Source organism: Gopherus evgoodei, unplaced genomic scaffold (assembly GCF_007399415.2).
Source record: "Gopherus evgoodei ecotype Sinaloan lineage unplaced genomic scaffold, rGopEvg1_v1.p scaffold_52_arrow_ctg1, whole genome shotgun sequence".
Lineage (NCBI taxonomy): Eukaryota > Metazoa > Chordata > Testudines > Testudinidae > Gopherus > Gopherus evgoodei.
In genome coordinates this window covers 780294-801567 of record NW_022060073.1, presented here as the reverse complement: position 1 = coordinate 801567, position 21274 = coordinate 780294, and the positions used below count along the sequence as shown (strand labels likewise).

Genomic DNA, 21274 nt, shown 5'->3' with positions numbered 1-21274 from the left:
TCGGAGTTACGTTGCTCCGCCCCAGTGCAAGAAGTACTCCTGGGCAGCAGAAAACCTTCCACCTGATCTACGTACTTGGCCAAGTGGAAGCGTTTTTCTTGCTGGTGTCAAGCACAAAATACATCGTCCATGGAGGTTCCCATTCCCACTATATTGGACTACCTCTGGTACCTTAAACAGCAAGGCCTCACTATCTCATCATTGCGAGTGCACTTGGCGGCTATTTCTACTTTCCATCCCGGAGAAGGTACTTACTCTGCTTTCTCCCACCCTGTGGTCTCGAGGTTTCTCAAAGGTTTGGAGCGTCTATACCCCCTAGTACGACGCCCCGCCCCTTCCTGGGACCTCAACTTGGTCCTGACGAGACTTATGACTCCTCCATTCGAGCCACTGGCGACCTGCTTGCTCCTGTATTTGTCGTGGAAAACAGCCTTCCTTGTAGCCATCACATCGGCTAGGAGAGTCTCTGAGCTTCGGTGTTCCACAAAGACAAGGTGAAGTTACGTCCGCATCCGGCGTTCCTCCCTAAAGTAGTCTCGGCCTTCCATCTCAACCAGGACATATTCCTCCCGGTCTTCTTTTCCAAACCGCATACATCTCGTAAAGAACAGCAGTTGCATTCCCTCGATGTCCATAGGGCGCTCGCCTTCTACATTGATCGGATGAGAGCCTTCCGCAAAACGCCCCAACTTTTTGTGGCAGTGGCAGATGGGATTAAAGGCCTATCCGTCTCTTATCAGAGAATTTCGTCCTGGGTAACGGCGTGCATCCATACTTGCTATGACCTAGCTCATGCCTTTCCGGGGCATATTACCGCCCATTCCACCAGGGCTCAGGCCTCTTCGGCCGCCTTCCTAGCTCGAGTTCCCATCCAGGAGATATGTCGAGCAGCTACGTGGTCTTCAGTACATGCCTTCACTTCCCATTATGCTCTGGTGCAACAACCAAGAGAGGACGCAGCCTTCGGCTCTGCGGTTCTACACGCTGCAGTATCTCATTCCGACCCCACCGCCTAGGTAAGGCTTGGGATTCACCTACTTGGAATGGATATGAGCAAGCACTCAAAGAAGAAAAGACGGTTACTCACCTTTGTAACTGTTGTTCTTCGAGATGTGTTGCTCATATCCATTCCAAAACCCGCCCTCCTTCTCCACTGTTGGAGTAGCCAGCAAGAAGGAACTGAGGAGCGGACGGGTCGGCAGAGGTATATATTCAGTGCCATAGCGGCGCCACGCCAGAGGGCACCCAGCCGACCCATCGGGTGTTGCTAGGGTAAAAATCTTCCGACGGACGTGCACGCGGCGCACACACCTACTTGGAATGGATATGAGCAACACATCTCGAAGAACAACAGTTGCAAAGGTGAGTAACCGTCTTTTCTTGTGTTACATGAAGGGGTAAATAACACCTCACTACTCACTTTTGCCACACCATTCATGATTTTATAGATCTCTACCATATCCTCCCCTTAGTCATCTCTTTTCTAAGCTGAACAGTCTCAGTCTTTTAAATCTCTCCCTGTATGGAAGCTGTTCCATACCCCTAATAGTTTTTATTGACCTTCTCTGCACCTTTTCTAATTCTAATATATCTTTTTTGAGATGGAATGACCAGATCTGCACACAATATTCAAGATGTGGGCATGCTATGGATTTATATAGAGACAACATAATATTTTCTGTCTTACTATCTATCCCTTTCTTAATGATTCCCAACATTCTGTTTGCTTTTTTTGACTGCCGCTGCAAATGGAATGGATGTTTTCAGAGAACTATCCACAACGACTCCATGATCTCTTTCTTGGGTGGTAACAGCTAATTTAGACCCCATCTTTTTTTATGTATAGTTGGGATTACTTTTTTCAGTGTGCATTACTTTGCACATTACTTGTCAGCATTGAATTTCCTCAGCCATTGTGTTGCCCAGTCATCTAGTTTAGTGAGATCTCTTTGTAACACTTTACAGGCAACTTTGGACTTAACTATCTTGAGTAACTTTGTATCATTTGCAAATTCTGCCAACTCAATGTTCACCCTTTTTTCCAGATCATATTTATAAATATGTTGAACAGCTGTGATGGAGTGTACCAGGCCTTCATGGCTCTCTGCTGGAGGCGACCATGGTCCTATTACGCCCCACCCCAAGAAAAGAGCAGTGAGGGTTGGCCCTCCAGGCCTGCCTAGAATGGCTGCTTCTGTTCAGCCAATCAGAGCCCTGCACGCTCAGGTGAAAGGAGCTGTAGGGCCTTACCAGGTCGGCTCTTGGCTGGGGCCAGGGAGGTGAAGAAGGGTGCTCCTCTCTACTGAAGGAGCTTGACTGGCTGTATTTCCTAAACCTGGGAGAGAGAGGACCTGAGAACTGTAACCCCAAGGTAACAGGTGAATGGAAAGAGACCAGGTGGGAAGAAGCCCAGAGAAAACAGGGCAGCCAGAGCTGCGAACAAAAAAAGAAAAGCGTCCGTGCCACCCTAGGATTGGCTGGAAGCCGCCCTGTAGAATCTGCCGCCCCAAGCACAAGCTTGCTCGGCTGGTGCCTGGAGCCGGCCCTGCCTAGCGAGGCTGGCAACCTACAGAAGGTGGCAGGAACAGAAAAAAAAAATTCAGTACCACACTCAGCCCATCACAACAGCACACTTTACAGTACAGATCTAAGGGGAACCCCACTCTTTACCTCTCTCCACTGTGAAAACTGACCATTTAGTCCTACCCTTTGTTTTCTGTCTTTAAGCCAGTTACTGATGCACCAGAAGACTGATGCAAAGAATTCATTTAGGGCATGGCTACACTTGCAAATGTAGAGCGCTTTGATTTAAACCAGCCTTCGCAGAGCGCCGTAGGGAAAGCGCTGCAGTCTGTCCACACTGACAGATACAAGTGCACTGGCTTGGCCACATGTGCAGCACCTGCAGCGGCACTGGGAGCGGTGCATTATGGGCAGCTATCCCACAGAGCACCTCTTCCCATTCTGGCACCATGGCTTGTGGGAAGGGGGGCAGGCCATTCTGGGTCCTGTCCCAATGCCCTGTGATGCATTGGTTCGCATCCCAGCAATCACTGTGCTTCAATCTTTCAATGTTTTTTGCACTGTTCGTTCTGTCTTCCCTTTCTGTCTGCGGGAATGGAGCCTGAACTACTGAGGAATATGCTGACAAGTCTCGCCAGCACATCACATTTGGCAGTCGAGCTACTCCTTAAGATCCAAACCGACAGTGAGGACTCCGACAATGGTATCGATTCGCGTAATGTATACGACATGAGATTGCTTGTGGCATTCACAGACATGCTCACCACCATGGAAGACAGCTTTTGGGCTCAGGAAACAAGCACTGAGTGGTGGGATCACATCATCCTGCAAGTCTTTGATGACGAGCAGCAGCTGCAGAACATTCGGATGAGAAAAGCCACTTTCATGGGGCTAGTTCAGAGTGGTAGCTGTGTTAGTCTGTATCAGCGAAAAGAACGAGGAGCCCTTGGGGCACCTTAGAGACTGTGTTAGTTTCTGAGGTGCCACAAGAACTCCTCGTTCTTTTTTCACGGGACTGTGTGAGGAGCTCACTCCCATCCTACGGCGCAAGGACACGAGACTGAGAGCTGCCTTGATGGTGGAGAAGCGGGTGACTATTGCAGTCTAGAAGCTGGCAACTCCAGACAGCTACTGATCAGTCGCTAACCAGTTTGGAGTGGGAAAATTGGCTGTTGGAATCGTGTTGATGCAAGATTGCAGAGCCATTAATCGCATTCTGCTCAGAAGAGCTGTGACTCTCAGTAACGTGTATAACGTTGTGGCTGGCTTTGCACAAGGGTTTCCCTACAAGCACAGGGGCAATAGATGGGACGCATATTCCAATTCTGGCACCAGCCTACCTAGCCTCCGAGTATGTTAATCGGAAGGGGTATTTCTCTATGGTTCTCCAGGCGCCTGTGGATCACCATGGGCGTTTCATTGATATTAACGCAGGCTGGCCGGGAAAGCTGCATGACGCATGCATCTTTCGGAACACTGGCCTGTTCAGGAAGCTGCAAGCCGGGACTTTTTTTCTAGAGGAGAGGGGAAGTTGAAATGCCCATTGTGATCCTTGGAGACCCAACTTACCCCTTAATGCCATGGCTCATGAAACCCTACACAGGGAGCCTTGACAGCAGCAAGGAGTTGTTCAACAACAGGCTGAGTCAGTGCAGAATGACTGTGGAGTGTGCTTTTGGCCATTTAAAGGAGTGCAGACACTCTCTGTATGGGAAGCTGGACCTGGCCAATGACAACATCCCCGCGGTTATATCCACGTGCTGTACCCTCCATAACATTTGTGAAGGGAAGGATGAAAGATTCACTCAGGCATGGAACTCGGAGGTTCAACACCTGGAGCCTGAATTTGAACAGCCAGAGAGCACGGCTATTAGAGGGGCCTAGCGCGGGGCTACAAGGATTAGGGATGCCTTTGAGGGAGGAATTTAAGGCTGAAAGCCACCAGTAATGTCTGGTGCCCTGCACAGGAGTGAAGTGAAGTGGTTCCAAGATTAGTAGGAATCTGTGTTTGCTAAGCTGATTTGCAGTGCCTGTTGCTTTCCTGGGCTAAGGTATCTTTTACTTTTTGCAACAATAAAGAATGTTTTCAAAGCCAAAATATCCATTTATTGAAAAGAAACACAACTGCTTGGGAAACAGAAAGGACAAGGGGGTGGGGTGGAGAATGGTACAATCACAGGTTTGCGTATGTCCTGTCTGGAATGCTATGCAATGAATGCTGCACTTCAGGATGGCTGTACTGCATGGGGATGGGGGTTGAGTACAGTGGGTAAGGGTCATAGTTTGCAGGGCTGGGTAATGAAGCTACAGGTGTTGGAGGCAGCTAGTGGCAATAAGAACCTGGATGTTGGGGAAAGTGGGTTGGAGGTGACATGGGGGCACAAGGGAAAGAGTTTTGGGACAAGGGCTATGGGGGGACAGGCACAGTAGTGCTCCACCTGCATGGCTACGAGCGCCTGGATTGAGTCTGCTTGGTGCTCCATGATGCTTATCAGCCAATCTGTGCTTTGCTACTGGCGAGCCATGCTTTTATGCTGGTGCTCCTCATTCTGCTGGTGGATCCTCCTTTCACTCTCCCTCCAATCCTGTGCTTTTAGATTCTCATTAAGTGAAGGCTGCATTACTTCATGCAGCATGTCGTCTTTGCTTCTATGTGGCCTCTTCCTAATGCTTTGGAGTCTTCGGCCGGTGATAACATGGATGACTGAGATCTCAAGGTTGCATCTGTAAAGGCAAAATGCAACACTTAACAGAGGCAGCATTGTTCACACCAGGCAGAGCAATAATTCCCCCGTACTTAAGGAGGGCATACACAGTCTACACAATAGCATAATGTGCCCATCCCATAACCTGTGGGAGCCCCAAAATGGTGAGTAAGCGGAGAGTTAAGGGGGACTGATTGTTTCATGCCCATACTGTCCTCTGGGTTTCTGTGCCTTGGGGAGAGCCAACAGCTGCAGGTGGCCCCTGTACCGAACACTGTCCCCACATTTTCCACAGGATGAGTTCGTTCTGGAAGATATCTCGCTGCTGAGGTTGACCTGGGAAGCAAGGGAAGGTCTTCTACTGCAATGCGGCTTCTACCCTGGCCCATATGCAGCTTGCCTGTGTGCAGCAATGGTCCCCCCGCCCCTCACAGCACAGTGGTGCGGACATGTTAGCCTGACTGGGACAAGGACCATGGTGGCATCAACACCTTATTCCGCATCTAGGCATGCATGCAGCCCTAACTCTCCTCGCCCCAAGAGCCCACACCGAATAACTTCCTTCCCAAAATAAAAGTTGCTTACCGGGAACCTCCTCTGGTGTTTGTCCTTCCCCAAGCACCAGCCACCATGACTGGCTACTTTCCTCCTGGCTTGAGAACAGCTCCTGGCTGCATGAATCTAGGGATTCTGGGGTGTCTTCCTCCTCCTCAGTGTCCTCACTCCCACTTTTCTCCTCCTCCTCCTGCCTTGTTGAACTGGGCTCTGAAGTGTCCGTGGTGATCCTTGGAGTGGAGATGGGGTCACCCCCAAGTATTGCGTCCAGCTCTTTGTAGAAACAGCAGGTCGCAGGGGCACCACTGGAGCGGCGTTTTGCCTCGTAGGCTTTGAGGTAGGCATTCTGCAGCTCCTTCACTTTAACTCTGCACTGCAATGTGTCCCAGTCATGGCCCCGTTCCAGCATGTCCTTTGATATCTGCCCAAAGGTATCATAATTCCTATGGCTGGAGCACAGCTGGGACTGGACAGCTTCCTCCCCACAAACACTGATGAGGTCCAGCACCTCACCGTTGCTCCATACTGGGGATTGCCTGACGCAGGGAGGCCTGGTCACCTGGAAAGATTCACTGAGAGCATGCCACGCCTGGCTGAGCAAACAGGAAGGAGATTTTCAAAATTCCCAGGGAATTTAAAGGGCGGGTCTGATGGTTGGTCACCTGACGGCAGGGCAGAAGAGTTCAAAGTGATGACTAGAGTGGCTAGAACAGGCATTGTGGGACACTTCTGGATGCCGATCAGAGGGCACTAGCAGACCAGGGCATCTACACTGGCGCCTCTGTGCTCCAGTGGGAGCGCATCAAACGTTATTCCACTTGCCGAGGTGGAGAACCAGGAGCGCTCTAGCTGTGGAGTCAGAGTGCTCTGTCCTTGCCAGTGTGGACGGGTCATGAGTTAGAGTGCACGGGGCTGCTTTAATGCGCTCTAACTGGCAAGTGTAGCCATGCCCTTAGCTTCTCTGCAACAGCCTTGTCTTCCTTGATCGCTCATTTAGTACTTCAGTCATTCAACAGTCCCATTGACTGTTTGGCATCTTCCTGCCTCTGATGTACTTACATTTTTTTTTGCTGTTAGTGTCTGTGTCATTGGTTAGTTGCTCTTCAAGTTCTTTCTTGGCCTGCCTTATTATACTTTTGCACTTGACTTGCCAGAGTTTGTGCTCTTTTCTATTTTCCTCAGTAGGAGATCTTGGAATCATAAAATGATGGGGACTAAATTAGCTGTTACCACTCAAGAAAGAGATCTTGGAGCCGTTGTGGATAGTGCTCTGAAATCATCCACTCCATTTGCAGCAGCAGTCATAAAAAGCAAACGGAGTGTTGGGAATCATTAAGAAAGGGATAGATAGTAAGACAGAAAATGTCATGTTGTCTCTATATAAATCTGTGATACACCCACACCTTGAATACTGCATATAGCTGTGGTCACACCATCTCAAAGATATATTGGAATTGGAAAAGGTTCGAAAAGGGCAACAAAAATGGTTAGGGCTATGGAACAGCATCCATATGAGGAGAGATTAATAAGACTGGGACTTTTCAGCTTGGAAAAGAGATGGCTCAGGGGGGATATGATTGAGGTCTATTAAAATCATGACTGGTGTAGAGAAAGTGAATAATGAGGTGTTATTTACTCCTTCTTATAACACAAGAACTAGAGGTCACCAAATGAAATTAATAAGCAGCAGGAAGTATTTCTTCACACAACACACAGTCAACCTGTGAAACTCTTTGCCAGAGGATGTTGTGAAGGCCAAGCTTATAACAAGGTTAAAAAAAATACTAAATACATTCATGGAGGATAGGTCCATCAGTGGATATTAGCCAAGATGGACAGGGATGGTGACCCTAGCCTCTGTTTGCCAGAAGCCTGGAATGGGCAACAGGGGATGGATCACTTGATGATTCCCTGTTCTGTTCATTCCCTCTGGGGCACCTGGCATTGGCCAGTGTCAGAAGAGAGGACTCTGGGCTAGATGGACCTTTGGTCTGACCCAGTCTGGCCGTTCTTATGAATCATCATGAATAGTTCTCTGAAAACATCTGCTCAATGTGCAGCGGCAGTAAACAAAAAAAATCTAACAAAGTTAGGAACCATTAGCAAATAATAAAGATAAGATAGAAAATAGCATAATGCCACTATATGAATCCATTGTATGCCCACAACTTGAATCCTGCCTGCAGTTCTAGTTGCCCCATCTCAAAAAAAATACGGGGCTAGATGGACTATTGGTCTGACACTGCAAGGTTGTTCTTATGACTTCTCATAGACATATCACTAATTTCTGCCGCTAAGGGTCTGGAGTTTTCACCTTCCTCTCAGCAGGGTGTGTGTCTGCAAACCAGAACATAGCCACAGCAAGAGGGATTCACAATATTAACAGCCCTAGGCAATGAAATAATATCATTTCTCCCACCAAAACATTGGCGAGTATCTTATGGAGAACCCCACCTTCCAAGCATCTTTTAAACCTTCCCAGTCTTGTTAGGCATGAGCCAAAGGCACAAGTGGTTTCATATTTCCCCAAGGCAAGGTGCTTTTCTCTCTCCCCTGCGAGCATATCTGATTCGTTAGTCAGATCTTTCCTACCAAGCTTGATCTGGGCACTGTGTGCTTCCACTCTTGAAACAGTCTGCCATTTACACTGTCATCTTTAATAAACTCTTTCCACCTCCAGGAGGGCCTTTGATGGGTTACCCCCCACTGTGGGGTGCCACCTGATGTATTGGGGTGCAAACCCAGAATTGTATTGGCTTGCACTGCACAGAGAAATGTGCAGCATAAACTCATGAAATTCGCTCCCTCCCTCAATGTGGAGGAAGAGATGCATAGCTTTTTCCCCTCCCCCCATTATGGATTTCACAAATGGGGCTTAGAGAAAACAAACCAGGTTTATTAACTACACAAGGTCGATGTGAAGTGATTATAAGGGACAGCAAACAGATCAAAGCAGATCACCCAGCAAATAAAAACCACCACCAAACTAAGCTCAATACACTAAAGAAACTGGTTACAAGTGGTAATTTCTCACCCTCAGTGTTGCTCTATGGCAGACTGCAGAGGTTCTTGAAGACAAGCTGCTCTTGCCTGCAGCTTAAAACTCTAGGTAGTTCTTTCACAGGCCAGACACCTTCTCCAGACCAGGCTCAGTCCTTCCCCCGCCCCCCTTTGTCTTTGTTTCTTAGATGTTTCCAGCAGTCCTCCTGGGCGGGGATTCAGTGAGGAATGGCCCCTGATTAAATGACTTCCCTGCCTTAAATAGGATTTACATATGGCAGGAATCCTTTATTTCCCAGTTTGATCCCCACCCCTTATCAGTGGGAAAAATACTAGTAGTCCAAAATGGAGTCCAGTACCAGGATCACATGACCCTGCAGTGTCAAAGCAGACAGGAGTCAAAGGGTGTTTGCAGCATCCCAGGAAGCTTCTCAGGAAGGTGGGAGATTAGCATCTTCAAAATCCTATTGGTTTCCCTAATGGCCCATCCAGGCTGATTGCATTCTGTCTGGTGGGCATTCCCCAGGTGTAAACCCACTTGTAATTGTTACATAGTCAATATTCCTAACTTCAGGTACCAAAATGATACATACATACAGATAGGATAATCACATTCAGTAAATCATAACCTTTCCAATGATACCTCACATGGAGCACATCTGAGTTATGCCATATTCATATCATGAGACTATGGAGTATAGTGTTACCGAGCAGAATGGACACAATTAACTGTGTTACTGAAATGTTGGGTTTGCCTAGCTGAGAGCTAATGACAGCCAGACAGGGATACGGAAAGGTTGCTTTATTTTGCAGAAGAAAAGAGAGCTTTGTATTTTGGTATAAAAAACTTTTTTGTATACAAATTTTATAAATTTTTTATATATAGTTAGATAAAGACTTATGCCGTGTTAAGATTTGATTGGTGGTTGCCAGATTTTGTACTTTTGCTATTTGGTTAGTGAAAACCGGTTTGGAGCCAGTTTTTTTTTGCTTTAAGGCAGAGGAGAGACGATAGTTTAAAAGTTTAGGTTACTGTGTACGTGAGGCTTTTGCTTTTTTTTAATGGTGGTTCGTTAGTTGTTAAGGGGGGTTGCCAGCAACTGTTATAGTTTTTTTTTGGGGCCTGACAAGCTTAAATTGTCAGGCCCGTTACGCAATTTGCAATTAAGCTGGAGGGACAGATACTGGGTTTTTTTATGGGCAGCAGAGCTTTTAGTTACAGCACTATAGAGACACTTTGCACATTGTATTATTATTTAAATACTAGATAGGAAGAAAAGAAGGAAAAGAATTTGCTTAATAATTGTTTGGAAGAGCCCCATAAATTATGACCCAAGGTTTGGGAGGAGATTTTTAAAACTAAAGGCGTGATTAAGAGAGACAGCATGAAAAATAACAGCAGCATTTTTAATAACTTGTAAATTTTTTTAATGAAGCTAGAGTGATTAACATAAAAACAATATTTTTTTTTATGCGAGCACAAGCCCCCCGTAATTTAGCATATATGGCATTTATTATACTCTTATTTTGCAAAGCTATTTCTGCTATTTTGTTAATTTTTTGTTGCAATTTTTGGAAAGCGTTTATTAATGCATTAGCTGTTTTTTTTTAGTTTTGCAGAAATATTTATTATTGCTTTTTTTAGTTTAGCTATTTTTAATTTAGGAATGAGCGCACGAATAAAGGAATGAAATTTTGTTTGTTTGATTATTAAGGGATTTTTGGCACGCTTTGCTTGAGTTTTTATAACCCCAACTATACATACAATATGATGGGGGCTAATTTAGCTACAACAAGTCAGGAAAAAGATCTTGGCATCATCGTGGATAGTTCTCCGAAGATGTCCACGCAGTGTGCAGCGGCGATCAGAAAAGCAAACAGGATGTTAGGAATCATTAAAAAGGGGATAGAGAATAAGACTGAGAATATATTATTGCCCTTATATAAATCCATGATACGCCAACATCTCGAATACTGTGTACAGATGTGGTCTCCTCACCTCAAAAAAGATATTGTAGCACTAGAAAAGGTTCAGAAAAGGGCAACTAAAAATGATTAGGGGTTTGGAGAGGGTCCCATATGAGGAAAGATTAAAGAGGCTAGGCCTCTTCAGCTTGGAAAAGAGGAGACTAAGAGGGGATTGATAGAGGTCTATAAAATCATGAGTGATGTGGAGAAAGTGGATAAGGAAAAGTTATTTACTTATTCCCATAATACAAGAACTAGGGGTCACCAAATGAAATTAATGGGTAGCAGGTTTACAACAAATAAAAGGAAGTTCTTCACACAGCGCACAGTCAACCTGTGGAACTCCTTGCCTGAGGAGGTTATGAAGGCTGGGACTATAACAATGTTTAAAAGGAAGCTGGATAAATTCATGGTGGCTAAGTCCATAAATGGCTATTAGCCAGGATGGGTAAGGAATGGTGTCCCTAGCCTCTGTTCATCAGAAGGTGGAGATGGATGGCAGGAGAGAGATCACTTGATCATTGCCTGTTAGATTCACCCCCTCTGGGGCACCTGGCATTGGCCACTGTCGGTAGACAGATACTGGGCTAGATGGACCTTTGGTCTGACCCAGTACGGCCGTTCTTATGTACTTATGCAGGTGGTGAAGAGCTTGTGAGAGTAGCTTTTTAGGTTGAGGATTTAACTGGAATTTAATGTATTGTTTGTTTGGATATTTGGTAGCACCTGGGCCACACCACACTGACCTTGCTAACCTTGAGGGAGAGCTTTGTAGGCACTATGGCTAGAGATAAAATACAAGCCGGGGGACTTTAAGTAGAGGGTAAGGGTATTACCTACAACTTGATGGCACCAGCCCACCCGTACATTTTACTGCTTGGAGTTCTTTATTATGCAGTTTTGACATTTTTAATGGGATACATTTAAGTGTTTTAGGGCATGGGTAGCATTTAGGATGCTTTTACAATACATAACATTAAATAAGTTAGCTGTGAAACTTGCAAGCGTTTTTATGGGTTGTAGGCATGTAGACATTTTTTTAAGGGATGGGTGAGGCAACAGAATGCCAGAGTAAATATTTATATAATATATATGTGTTTTATTTATGGGGCCTAATGGGAGAAATGAGGGAAACAACTGCTCTTGATAGCGAACGCCTGTTGATTTTGTAGTAAAGACCTTTTGTAGGAGACAAGGGGGGGTTGGGGCATTTATAGGAGGATTTGAAGGGTAAAGGGTTTTGGTTTTGACATTAAACCGAAGGGTTTGGTTACAGGCCTTAAAGGGATGGTAGCTTATTTTTTTAATTTTTTTTTAGCATTTTTAAGCAAAGGGGCAGGTTATATTTAATGTTAAGGATATTAAAAGAGGGTCCCCTTTAGCCGCCCAGTAATAATGCTAAACTTCAGATTTTTTTTTATAGTTATTATACTGATATTTTTAAATGTATGCTTATTTAGTTTTTTGTATTATTTGTAAGAAGAGTACTTTGGAGAGATTTGCAGGTATAGCCCATAACTTTATTTTGTTTTTAGAACGGGTTTGGTGACACAGCCAGCAATTAGACAGGTGTTTTAATGTGGCTAGTTGCTGCAAGGACCCACTTAAAATAACAAAAAACCTAACCAAATATGTTATTTCCCTCCAAACTACTCTCATGTCTCTCCACCGTGTGTTTTTTGATGTAGTTTAAGTAGGACAGGCCGCAGAGTGGCTCGGGGCAAAGCCCTTTTTTTATTTGGTAGTTGCTATTTTTATTTTGGCGTTTTGGTGGCCCCATGCTTTTTTAGTGTTTAACTTTTAATGGCTTAGGGGTAAAAGGGACCAGGACTGGAGCTGGCTCCTGGGGGCCTTTAGGGACAAGAATAAGCAGTTTCTTTTAAAGTTAGGCGAACCTGGGGGTTTGTGGAGGAACAAACATAAGTGGTAAAATTATTTGAATAGGTGACAAGAGGACCCCCGGCTTGCCGTTATTTTTTACTATTAACAGTGTTTGGTTTTTTTATAGCCATTTGGGGCTGAGGTTGGGGCTGTCATTCATTATGGTCAGTTTGGACACTCTCTCTTCCAGTGACCAAGCTGTTTACAGAAATTACATATATTATTGGTGTGACTCCGGGTCCCCCCGTGATCCGTTTTTGGTTGCCACTTGGAGGGTCCCTGCCACCGTTTTTGTTTTTTACTTCTAGCGTTTACAAGGGCTGCCAGCATTCTCACCTGTTTGGTTTTTTGAATTTTTTTTTTGGTATGATATGCACGGATGGCCACGCTTACCAGTTTTTTTAGGGAATTGTTTTTAGCGCCCTCGAGCTGCTGCAATCACTTTTTGGTATCTGAGGCTGACTGGGAGCTAAAAATAAGCCTGACCGTGGACTGTGTGTTCGTGGCCTTGGAGTCTGTGTTAGTATAAGTACAAAATGCTTTACAAAGTCTTGTATAAAAGTCGGAAGGGTGTTTTTTTTCCTTGCACAGTATTATGGACTTTTGACCAATTTAGAGGTTTTTTTCCTGGTTCTTTTATACCTGTTAAAATATAGTTTAGGAATTTTTTAGATTTGCCTGATGGGTTAAATTGTTTGGGTTTCATTGGGCAGGGTTGGTGAGAGTTATAAAGTTGCGGCCATTGTTGGCAGCCCCTGCAGCCTTCTGGGTCCCCCTTAGGACCTGCTCTTTCTTCTCCGTGTGTAATAGACAATTTAAAAGTTGGCCCACATCTTGCTAATCAGGATTATGGGACTGGAAAATGGCATGGAATGGTCTATGAACAATGACCGGGTCGTCCCTAAGGCAAGGCGTAGTAGTTTGCCAGTTCATAAGGTCCGCTGTAGTAAATGGGACATGAACGTAATGGTCTATGACATTCCCATCCGTTGTGGGAACTGGGATGGTCCGGAGGGGTGCCTGGATATTAACTACTCCCTCCCCATAGAGTGCCCCCTTTCTCGTATGGGACGGACTAGGGAAGGGAACGGACAGAGAAGTAGTGTATCCACTACTGGTCGTTCCACTAGCTGGTCCACTGACTTGAATTGTGGCATCTTCAATTTTTGTTGACAGGCCCTGTCTTGGTACAACTGCTGCCTCGGACTCTGTAGAGGAGGGTACCAGGTCTGCCGCAGTTGATGTTGCCACCTGGGGTGGCCGTGGTCTAGGACAATACATGGGGGTGGGTATTCTCCCAACAATTGGCTTCGTGAGGGGCAGAAGCTTTCGGGAATAGAGGGGCCTGAATCTGTACCTTTTTTAAGTGATGATGAGCCTCATTGTTTTACAAAAACCAATAGCCCATTTGCCCCGGTGCCTGGTTTTCCAATGTCAGGAGCAAAGGGGTTAAATAAGTCGGAATATCAAAAGAGCCATACTCAGGCCATGCAGTCCCCAGGGCTGGCCAATCCTGGGTGCAGAGTTGTAAAAAATGTTCCTTGACATCCCTTTTTGAACACCGGGTAGGGGCCATTTATTTAGCATATAATTCAAAGGGCTATCCTTAGAGTGTTTTCTCTGAGACCCACCCATCTGTCTTCTGACACTCAAACAGAGAATTAAACAGAGAGCAGAGGGAATTATGGTCTAATCCAGGATTTTCTACTTCTATTACATTGACCGCTACAGGGGACGGGACAGAAGGACCTCAATTCGACCTCAGAGCTTCATCGCACGCTATGGCTTCCACCCTGAGGAATTATGAAAGAGAAGCTCAGTTCCGCCCACACACCTAATGCCCAAATGTATAAAGCAGAAAAACGTTAATCGGTTAACCAGAACAGAACCAGAACCAGATAGCGTTTCCTTATCCTATTAGGACTCACCTTATCGGAATACGAACCCCAGGGGCCGCGGTGAAGTGAGGAAAAGAGGCTAAACACCCTTGTGGCGCTGCTCCTAGTTCGTTGCAGCCGTCCGGAGTCCGATGTCTGAGCTCAGAGGGTCCCATCTGGGTCACCAGAAACTGTTACCGAAATGTCGGGTCTGCCTAGCTGAGAGCCAGTGAAAGCCAGACAGGGATAAGGAAAAGTTGCTTTATTCTGCAGAAGAAAGGAGAGCCTTGTACCTTGGTACAAAAAACTTTCCCGTATACAAATTTCACAAACCTTTTATACACATTTAGACAAAGACCCTTGCCATGTTAACACTTGACTGGTGGTTGCCAGACCCCGTACTTCTGCTATCTGGTCAGTGAAAACCAGTTTGAAGCCAGTTTCCTCTGCCTCAAGGCAGAGGAGCGAAGACAGTTCAAAAGTTCAGGTTACTGTGTACGTGAGGCTTCTGCTTCCCCTTAATGGTTGCCTGTTAGTTGTTAAGGGGGGTTGCCAGCAACTGTCACAACTGTGATCACCTCAGGCATCCCTATGTGGATTCCACATGTAAAGCACACTGCTTCCTCATGTGTTCAGTAGATTCACACAAATAATGCCTTCTCAGGCTGTTGCTCTGGGCTGGGAACCTGTGATTGGGGTTGCCAGGAGGCAACCATTTCTGGGGTGGTATGGGCTCAGATCAACTCCCTCCCACCTTCTTGTCTGAGACAAATTGGGGTCCCACCCTTTACGCTAGGTGTTGCCCATCCCTCAGACCTGCACTTCACAGATGGCCTCACTAGCACATATAGATCAGTCGCTGGGGATTCATCGCACACTGCAGCCCTTAGTTTATCCAGCCAGGCATCAAAGAACTTCTCTTGGCTAAATAGGTCTACCAGATTTTCATAGTTCTCTGCCTTTTTATCCCTTATCCATTTCCTTAAATAATTTTATACCATTTTATAAACTTATGCCCCGTGACTTATTTTATCATGTTTTTTTGATTTTTCTAAAGTTTAGGCAATATTCCTCTGGGATGATTTTAAACCTTTTCAGTCCAGTATCTCTGAATCAGTCATAATTCATAGCCTCCTTTGGATATTTATCAGATAGACTGGGAGGCAAGGTGGGCATTTTCTGTGTGTCAAGAATTTGGAATACTTCACATGTCCTCTCAAAAGAGGTCAGGTATTCCTCAATGCATTCCCTGTCCCAGCATCTTGGACACAATTTCTCTTAGCTGGTTGATCCCTGAGGAGGATTACTCATGGTAGGTGGGTTTTTCTTTTGTAATTTCAGCATTTTGAGCGCTTGCTCCTTCTCTTGAGGACAAGTGCAGAGTCCTGCACTTAGGATGCAAGAACCCCATGCACTGCTACAGGCTGGGGACCAACTGGCTACGCAGCAGTTCTGCAGAAAAGGACCCGAGGATTACAGTGGATGAGAAGCTGGATATGAATCAACAGTGTGCCCTTGGATAAATTCAGTGCCAGTGGGGATAGAACGGTATTCAGAGGGAGGGGACCATAAGTCCTGTGTTGAGTTTCAGTTAGTGTTGCACAATAAGATGTGTTTTGAGAATCATGTGCTACTACCCATGCCGTGGATCCATATGCTTCCTAGCTGATCAGGCTGGTAGAGAAGTACTGGGTATATTGCTAATGGAGATGATCACCTCTCTTAAGGAGGAAAGACTGTCCGATGCTTTGAAGAAAGGAGTGGGATGGTGCTTTCTGTTCCAGCTCCTGATCCAGTGACAGGCTGCAACGGAAACTGCTTCTTATTTGCTTGTAATGTTTTCCATACCCTACAATAATTTCTCTTGAAATTAGTAGGCAGCAGGCTTAAAACAAACATATGGAAGTACTTCTTCACACAACACAGAGTCAACCTGTGGTATTCCTGGTATTCCTGGTCAGGGGATGTTGTGAAGGCCAAAAGTATAACTGGATTCAAAAAAGAACTAGATTTGTTAATGGAGGATGGGTCCATCAATGGCTGTTAGCCAAGGTGGTGAGAGATGCATCCCCATGCTCTGGTATCTCTAAACCTCTGACTGCCAGAAGCTGGGACTGGAAGAAAGGGGATGGATCACTTGATAAATTGCCCTTTTCTATTCACTCCCTCTGAAGCATCTGACACCATCAACTGCCAGAGTCAGGCTACTGGCTAGATGGAACATTGGTCTGACCCAGTCTGGCCACTCTTTTATGTTCTTATGTTGGTGCATGAGGTCAGCTTAGGAGAGAGCAGCCATATGTTTCTAAGGGAACTACCGGCCAGTCAGCCTCACCTCAGTCCCTGGAAAAATCATGGAGAAGGTCATCAAGGAATCAATTCGGAAGCACTTAGAGGAGAGGAAAATGATCAGGAACAGTCAGCATGGATTCACTAAGGGCAAGTCATGCCTGACTTACCTAATTGCCTTCTATGAGGAGATAACTGGCTCTGTGGGAGAGGGGAAAGCAGTGGATGTGTTATTCCTTGACTTTAGCAAAGCTTTTGATACGGTCTCCCACAGTATTCTTGCTGGCAAGTTAAAGAAGTATCGGCTGGATGAATGGACTATAAGGCAGATAGAAAGCTGGCTAGATCGTCAGGCTCAACAGGTAGTGATCAATGGCTCCATGTTTAGTTGGCAGCTGGTTTCAAGTGGAGTGCCCCAAAGATCGGTCCTGAAGCCGGTTTTGTTCAATATCTTTATTAATGATCTGGAGGATGGCGTGGACTGCACCCTCAGCAAGTCTGCAGATGACACTAAACTGGGAGGGGTGGTAGATATGCTGGAGGGTAGGGATAGGATACAGAGGGACCTAGACAAATTAGAGGATTGGGCTAAAAGAAATCAAGGGACGTGATCATTCCCCTCTATTCGACATTGGTGAGGCCTCATCTGGAGTACTGTGTCCAGTTTTGGGACCAATTTGTGGAAAAATTGGAAAGAGTCCAGCGGAGGGCAACAAAAATGATTAGGGGGCTGGAGCACATGACTTATGAGGAGAGGCTGAGGGAACTGGGATTGTTTAGTCTGCAGAAGGGAAGAATGAAGGAGGATTTGATAGCTGCTTTCAACTACCTGAAAGGGGGTTCCAGAGAGAATAGATCTAGATTGTCCTCAGTGGTATCAGAACAAGGAGTAATGGTCTCAAGTTGCAGTGGGGGAGGTTTAGATTGGATATTAGGAAAAACTATTTCACTAGGAGGGTGATGAAGCACTGGAATGGGTTACCTAGGGTTGTGGTGGAATCGCCTTCCTTAGAGGTCAGGCTTGACAAAGCCCTGGCTGGGATGATTTAGTTGGGGTTGGTCCTGCTTTGAGCAGGGGGTTGGACTAGATGACCTCCTGAGGTCCCTTCCAGCCCTGATATTTTATGATTCTATGATTCTAAGGTGTGGAGAGAGAATTCCTTGCTTTAGTCCCAGCTCTCAAACACCAGCTGAGTTGCTCTTGGAGCAGCCCGTTCTAGCTGTGAGTGGGGCCACCTGACTGATTCCTCTTGTGCTAACTGTCCTGTTGCTGCCATTGCTGGTGGAGGTCCCTTTTAAAGTGCCAAAGCCTGTGTCTGACACAGCCCCTGGGGCACTCTGATACTCACCATGCAGAGGAGTGTAACTGCCAGGTGTCCTCCCTTTCTGACTCCTGCATGGTGATCCCAGGAGTGAGACCAGCTGCTCAGGCTCTGGACATAACATGTGTCTTGCCTTTCAGAGGAAGGTGAAAGGGCACGTGCAGGTGATTCTGGAGCAGCTGCTGCGCACTGTCAATCGCAGGGTGATTGGCCTCGGCCAGGAACACGACCTAAGAGTGAGTACCACTGCTTGTTCTATGCGGTTCTGGGGGACTACAGGCATCTTGGAGTGATCCTGGCCCTTGAATGTGCCCTGGTGAGTGCAGAAGTGTGTGCTGGGTTCGGTGCTGGGGTGGTGAGAGCTCATTAGAGTCTCCTGCTATTAGTACCATTCATCTGCAGCAGCCTGGTCAGGATGAGGCTCTCGACATTACACAGAGCTCCTGGAAAATCCATCAGCCCGAGTCCAAACACGGCACATGGGGAATTCATAGTAGGAGCAGATACTGAGGCAGGGTGGAGTCCTGGGTTGACCCTCATGGGGTGCTGGCAGAAGGCTGGGCCCCCTCCCACAGTGGGAGGTTCCTTGTGTGGAGGTGGAACTGTAGAGACACCCCCGAGGTTGAAGAATGTGAGTTCTGAGAACGGGTGAAGGGAGCTGGGCTCCTTCCAGGAACAAGGATGTTTGCTGGGCCTAAATCACCATTGGAGTTCTGCATGCCAAGAATGCAGAGCAGATTAAATCTCAGGGTTCAGCGCATCAGCCAGTCATAGAGTCTCTGTCTACACAGCCAGTGGGTGCGAGCCTCCCAGCCTTGGGCGATAGACTTGGGCTACCAGGGCTCGTGCTCTAGAAATAGCTGTGTAGGCAGCACTTTTCAGAATGCTGGGTGCGTCTATCCAGTGGCTCATGCTGGAACTCAGGCTCTGAGGCCCACCCCCATTCCTAGGCTCCAGCCTGAGCTGCAGCCTCAACTGGCTATTGGCTCAGCTATTTCAGAGCACTGCTGGGAGCCGTGCTAGCCTGAGTTCGTTGACCTGGGCTGAATGAGAGCCTTGCTTCCACGAGCTGTAGAACGTACCCTGAAGCACAGCACTGCTCACCTGACGCTCCAGACGTAGGGCCCAGTTGGACTGTTTGGTGAGGAGCTACGAGGCAAGATGGCCCATGGCTCAGTCGGTTAGCCAGTGTCTTGATGTGGAGCAGGTCTGATGTGCCAGCAGGTGGGGGAGGGGTTCAGAATGAAGAACGAACTGAATAATTGGCTAGAGATAAATCACTCCCCCTGGGAAGGGGCCAGGGTGGGGGTTAGAAACCAGGGGAGTTAGTGCATGGCAGCTTAGCCCAATGAGGACTGCCCAGACGGCAAACCGCTGGGTCCACGCTCTGTGTCCTGTGGCAGCGAGAAGTCACTGGGGATGGCTGTAAACCTATGGTGTAGAGGAGCAAGGGCCAGGAAGCTCAGCTTGCCTCTCAGTGGAGGGGCCTGCTGGGATCTGAGAACAGTGTTGTCCTCCCATTCTTGGTTCTCCTTGACAAGTGCTGCTGGAGGAAGTGAATCTGGAGTGACAGGCATGGCAGACTGGTGCTGTGAGGCTCACCGAACCTCTGGCTCTGGTGTGGTTTCTGTTTGGAGGCTGCTTGAGGGTCTCTCCCGCAGGTCGCCCTGCTCAGGTCTGTGCACGGTCAGGCTGCTGGCAGGACGTTTGGATAGACATCCCCAGGATTCATTTGATGCTGCTGTTACACTGATCCCTGTGAGTTGGCACCTTCATTCTCCAAGGTTCAAGGAGTGAACAAGGCTCTTCTCTTTAATGGCTTTGGTTTGATCCTGCGATGGGTTTCAGGTGTATATTTTGAGATATCTGCCTCTTCAAGGAGTCTCTCACAATTGGCAGGCTCAGACTCCCTTCACTAGAATCACTTCACTGCGGCCGCGTGGATGGGCTGGTTTCCTGGCGTGATTTGGGCAGTTTCTCAGGAGAGCTCCCATTGGCCTGCCTGACACAAAGGGTGAGGAAGCTCTTCCAGCTCCAGATCACCAACCCTGTCTCTTGCTCATCATTAAGTGGCTTTGTCTGCCGAACTGATTGCGGATTCAGTCCTAAATACTCCTCTCTGACCTTGGCGGTAATGGCCTTATGGGGTTGCTTAGCTAAGCTATTCTGTATTCAGTTCTGCCCTCAGTCACTGTGTCAGTGCTGTAAATGAGGCAGACAGGGTGTGGCCCAGCTAGTCATAGCATCTCCTTTCATACACTTCTCTCTCCAGCGCTTTTGTGGAGGGAGAGAGACTGGAGCTCTGAATCTGCCGGTCTATGACCAGGACCTTTAGAGTGTGGGGTCCAAGCGAGTGAAGGAGGCTTGGTGGGGATCAGGTGGGATTTGAGCTCACTAGCATTATGTTTTTTGTTACCCTTGCTTCTGGGTTGTGTATTTTGGCATCCCAGGGAAAAGAGGGCAGAAAGGAGCAGTAATGGAGCTACACGCATGATTTATAATAGTAGTAACGAGGAACTGGATGAGGTCATTAGAGACCAGTTTCAGTACAAAGAGAATCTAACCCTTTGACCTGATCCCAGCCATCTCCCCTTGAATCTTTTCCAAGACCTGAACCATCTGAGTTTCAGAAATGCTGTCTGGTAGCTGTCTTGGCCTGACTTATCAGCTATATGCTGCCTCTGTACTCCCTGGTTCCATCCAGAGGTGTAGGGCTGCTTCATGACTGACTGTTCCTAGGTGGTGCGCAACAGTCAGCATCTTCTCAGAGCCTGTTGTTGCAAGTCAGATTTCCAGCCCGGGTTTGGAAGCTTCTCATGAGCACAGAGCTAAACTGAACCACGGTCTTTGTCAGCGTAATTGAGCCTGTGTGTAATGGGAAGCGGATCGGGGTATGGGGGAAAGAATCCCAGGGGACAGCTCTGTGGTCACTTTCTGTCCCCTTCCCTCAGAGCCCCACCTACCCATGCCGTGAGGGAACATCGGTTTGCACTGTCCCCCAGCAGCCCCTGGCACTGTTATCTGGTACACCCCCGAGTGCCTCTGTTTCCCATGCTGGCCTATCCAGTGACCCCAGCAACCCAGATGCACCTCTCAGAGCTCCCATCCCACCCCTTTAGGAAATGCCTGTCCTCACTCAGGTATCTGATCTGCT

General features: G+C 47.0%; 1 protein-coding gene across 1 annotated transcript in view; it reads left to right on the top strand.

The window, feature by feature from the left end:
• The window catches only part of LOC115643208 (dedicator of cytokinesis protein 2-like), a 298187-nt gene that overhangs the window by 198474 nt on the left and 78439 nt on the right, over positions 1–21274 (top strand). The window contains exon 28 of the mRNA XM_030547079.1: positions 18261–18356. Coding sequence (XP_030402939.1) covers positions 18261–18356 — 96 coding nt within the window. The remainder of the gene's footprint in view (positions 1–18260; positions 18357–21274) is intronic.